Genomic DNA, 4,546 nt, shown 5'->3' on the forward strand with positions numbered 1-4,546 from the left:
GAGGGGAGGGGAGGAGGGCGGCTGATGGCTGAGGCCGCGGCGGCGCCACGGTGGTTGGGGTTGGCGCGGGAGACGGCCCGCCCGCCCGCGCGGTAGGCAGCCCAGTGGCCGCGGTGCCCGGCGGGCTGGCCTACCCCGCCCACCCGCAGGCGGCCTCCCAAGCATCCTCGGAGTATAGAGGATTGATTACGGTCTCATTGAGCATCAATAGGGTGTTTCAGTGGCGCCCGAAACGAAAGTCTTTTGGAGAACGCAACCGGAAGAATGAACAGACTCGCACGCGCCGTCTTGATTAGTTTTAGAAGAAGATAGAATCCAATCAGAAAAGGACGCAAGCCGATTCCATCCCCCGCAGTGTTTGCTCTTTTCATTTTCGTTCGAGGTGCCGATGGAGCGCTATGTAAGAGCCCACCTGGGATGTTGGTGATGGTGCAACATGTCGTCATTTACATGGGTTATGTCATGCTTAAGACCAGTTTTGGTATTTTGTATTTATTTTGCAGAGATCACGCCGTCTTGCGTTCAAACATGTCGCTCTCGCCCACAGATATTATTTTTCGCTGTCTGAGTTTCATTTCCCCCTTTGCCACACTTGTGATTTTATTTTTGCGCGGCTCCCTAGATGCCCCCGCCACGTCATCGTCGTACCCGTCTTGGAGGACAGTGATCTGAATCGCAAATAGGCTCGCGCTGGGGCAGGGGAGGACTACCCCGTCCGCCCCCGCCGCGCCCCGCCCCGCCACAACCCCCACCGGCGTTCTCACCGGTGTGTATAGAGTGGAGTGGCCACCCTCCGTATAAATATTGATAAAACGCTCGCCTCTTGCGCAGTAAAAAAAGTGAGCGCGCCAACTTTGTAATCAAGTTTTACCCGGCGTGGCGCGGCGGGGCGCGGCTCGGCTCGGACGGCGTTATAAGCAGCGGGGAAATAACCGCCAAGTACGTGTCTGTGTTGATAAGCTCGAGGGCGGTAGCAGAGGGGCGCCGCAGGCCGACGGGTTCGTATTGACGGGATCAGGGTCTCGGTGGTGCGCCGCCCCCGCCCTCAGGGCAGCGCGTTGACGTGGATCCACTGCAGGTACTGCGACACGCGGGTGTACACGTCGGGGAAGTGCGGCAGAGCGGCGCAGCCCGTCACGCCGAAGCTGACGACGCCGACGACGTAGCTGCGGCCGGCGTGCTCGAGCGTGAGCGGGCCGCCACTGTCCCCGAAGCAGGTCCCCTGGACGGAGGCGGGCGCGGCGCAGACCATGCCGGGCCCCAGGGGCTCCTCCAGCTGGCGGGCGCACACCGCCACGGGCAGCGTCTCCACGGCGAGGCGCTGCAGCACGGCGCTGGGGTCCCCCGCGGGGAAGGACGTGATCCCCCAGCCCGTCACCCAGGCCGTCAGCCCCGGCGGGGGGCCGCCTGGGGATCAGAGATGGGGTTGAGCGGGGCGCTGACTGAGGGGGAGCAAGAACCTGAACAGCACAGAGTCCAGGCACGTACCGGTCATGCCCTGGAGCCCGGGCAGGCAGGCGGGCTCGATGACGCTGGAGAAGGCGACGGGCCGCTGCAGCTGCAGCAGCGCGATGTCGTGGTCCAGCAGGAAGGGCTGGAAGTGCGAGTGGAACAGCACCCGGCGCACGCCTCGCTCCTCGCCGCCCGGCTCGCGAGCCGCCGTCAGGTCCAGCGCGCCCAGCAGCACGCGCAGCTGCGAGATGGCCGTGTCCCGCGTCATCAGGCAGTGCGCGGCCGTCAGCACGAACTCGTGGTTGAGGAGCGTGCCGCCGCAGAAGAAGAGGTGGTCGAGCAGCAGCGCCGCCTGCCAGGGGAACTCACCGCGCGACGCGTCCTGCCCGCCCACGATGCGCTCCAGCAGCTGCGGCAGGTGCATGCCTGACCCCACCTGGCGCAGCTGCTGCAGCTGCCGGCGGAGCGCCCCTGTGAGCAGGAAGAACAAGGAGGGGTGATCACTTGTTGGCCATGGCGATCGATTTTGGCGCCGCAGCTCTATTATGCTCACGCTGGTGGAAGGTGCTCGTGGCCTCGGGGAAGTCCCACCACACCCCACCGGGCTGCCTGGCCCCGAACACGTCCCCCACCCTGCGCATGGGGCCCTGCATGCCCTGCAGGCCCGGCTGGTGGTGGTAGTTGTACGGCCCCTGCTGGGGGGTGTCGCCCGCGGCCTCATCGGGCGGGAACTGTCGTCCGCAGGACGCAGGCGCTGCAACAGTTACACCAAAATCAAACACACTATCGAACTAGGAAAAGAGTTAATCGCATTACGCTGAAGGGCCGTAATGTCGCAATGTATCGCAGTGAGGCGTCAAGTCGACGTTAATCAATCAGCCCTGCCCGCCAAACTTCATGCAGTCGGAAGAATACTGGAATGCATGCTGTTTCAGACATGCGAATTGCCGTATAAAATTGCTGCTTTACACTCTCGTTCCAAATGCAAGGGGAGAGGAGAGGGGAAGGCTTGTGCATGTCAAAGAGGGGCGGCGGGGTGGTGGGCGCATGCAGTGATGCAGGTCAGTGGGACACTGCGCTCCGCGCCGCTCTCCCCCAGCCCACACACCCCTCACCTTATGGTGGCCCGCTCCCGCCCCCTCGGGGAGCTTACTAGCCGACGGCAGACAACACAGTGCGCCTCTCGGACTACAACGCCGTCGCGTTGTGTCGCCACCCGACCCGGCCGCGCTGCTCTCGGGGACGCACCTTGTAGCTGCGGGAGCCGGTGGCAGGTCAGCTGCGTCAGCTGCACGCTCCAGTAGTAGGGGCCCTCGCTCTGGAGAAGCGCCGCCACCTTCAGGGGCTTCTGCTGGCCGGGAGTGACGGCGACCGTCGCTGGAGAGCAAAGAGAAAGAGCAGAGGTGAGGCTCCACCCCACCAACATACCCCAACCCCTGTTAAATACCCCGCAGCATTCCCCTTCCTGCAAAACCGAGTCCAGAGTGAAACGAGTTCGTACAAATGTACTTTTGCCAATTAAAATGTCACTCTTTCTTTAAGTGTGCTAAACTTGTTTACTTGGTACACCTAAAGGGGAGTCAGTTGCTCTCGGTATGCTCCGTCTCAAGTTTGCGACTACTAACACTCCAACAGATGGAGAGGGATTAGGAACTATTTGTGCGCAGACTATCATCGCGATCATCCATCGCCCGCAAGCATAGTGAGCGACGTTGCACACACTTGTTGCTTTCTAGTAATAAATTGTCGTCAATGACTCGCAATGAGGCGATTTAATAAAAAGTAGAGGCAAGGCCGTTTCACTCGGTACAAGAGCGCGGAACAATACAGTTGGGTCTCGCCCCGTCCCCCTCCCTCCCTCTGGGGTCGCCTAACTGTGTACTCACTGGCGTAGCCGGAGAGCGGTCCGCACAGGGGGGCGGTCGGGCCGTCTGCCGAGTTTAGGACGAGGAGCTGGTCCACATCACAGGCCCCGCCCAGGCGGCGCGCAACCTGCGCTGACACGAACTCCACCCTGGGGACATGGCAGAACAACCAGAGCGTGGCGGTGCGTAGCTCGGCACGGCTCGCCGGGGACACGGAGAGAGCGACAGGGCTGTACAAGTGCGGCGGCGACGATTCTTTGACGGGGGCGCCGCTCTCCGCGCCTGGCTGGGCTGCCTGAAAATGGAACTGGCTCCCCACCACCCTCACCTCGCCGAGCGAGCACCCTTACCTGACGGCGCAGGCGTCCCTCTGCACCACCACGTCGAAGTCGCAGGCGAGCGACCCGGAGGACTTGGAGGGGAAGTCGGGCGACTGGAAGGTGGCCGAGGTCTCGGAGGTGACGTCGCCGCAGGAGTAGCGGACTGCGCAAACACACGGGGTGATGTTGATGGGGGTCCGGAGGAGCATCCCGAGCGGCCCGAGCAGCCGCTCTACAGAGGCACGCCGGCTGACGCACCGCCCCCGGCTAACGCGCCGTGTCGTATTCATATTAATAAAGATGCTCCCTCTTTTTTACATCCCGCCTCGCCCGCCTCTCCCCGCGCCACGGCTGGCTGCCCGGGCAGCGCCTCCAGGAGGCCGGCGGCGGACGGCTCCGGGATGGGGCCGCTAAACTACGGAATAAAGCTTACAAATCGACTGCGAAAAGTAAAGCAGCTGGCCCCGGTGCGGCTCGGCGATTAGCTACTCGCGGGCGGATATATGGGATGATAGGCTGAGAGCGATGCGGGAGAGCAGAGAGAGGCGGGTGGGCGGCCACGTCAGCGTGACGACACGGCCCGCCCTCGTGCACGACTGCTTTGAATGAAAAGGGCGAGACATGCAAATTTGGAGGAAAAAAAATTCAAAACGGCAAGAGAACAAGACTGTTTCTCAAAAAAAACAAAATTACGCTCGGTACCCTCGGACGGACAGGAATCGCGTCTTCAAGTGATCGTCGTTCGTTGTACACAACTTGGTATTCAGTGAAAAACCATCGTAGAGACGCGTCGTGCAAAGAAAAGACGGGATGCGTGACCGGTCATGCAAAAATTAAACGCATCTTAGCTGCGAGCCCACCCAGTCGTGGTAATGACAGTGTTGTGCACCGGGCCGGACGGTGGGGGGT

At 61.9% G+C, this 4,546-nt stretch overlaps 1 protein-coding gene across 1 annotated transcript in view; it reads right to left on the bottom strand.

Moving 5' to 3' along the window:
- Positions 1-6: 6 nt before the first annotated feature.
- LOC113204273 (uncharacterized) overlaps positions 7-4,546 on the bottom strand; it is a 23,316-nt gene continuing 18,776 nt past the window's right edge. The window contains exons 4-9 of the mRNA XM_052268897.1: positions 3,668-3,800; positions 3,339-3,466; positions 2,701-2,829; positions 2,006-2,206; positions 1,489-1,923; positions 7-1,407 (exon numbers count right to left, since the gene is read on the bottom strand). Of these exons, the coding sequence (XP_052124857.1) occupies positions 1,046-1,407; positions 1,489-1,923; positions 2,006-2,206; positions 2,701-2,829; positions 3,339-3,466; positions 3,668-3,800 (1,388 nt within the window). The 3' untranslated portion in view covers positions 7-1,045. The remainder of the gene's footprint in view (positions 1,408-1,488; positions 1,924-2,005; positions 2,207-2,700; positions 2,830-3,338; positions 3,467-3,667; positions 3,801-4,546) is intronic.

The sequence above is a fragment of the Frankliniella occidentalis genome, unplaced genomic scaffold (assembly GCF_000697945.3).
Source record: "Frankliniella occidentalis isolate FOCC.00 unplaced genomic scaffold, Focc_3.1 Scaffold78, whole genome shotgun sequence".
NCBI classification, from domain to species: domain Eukaryota; kingdom Metazoa; phylum Arthropoda; class Insecta; order Thysanoptera; family Thripidae; genus Frankliniella; species Frankliniella occidentalis.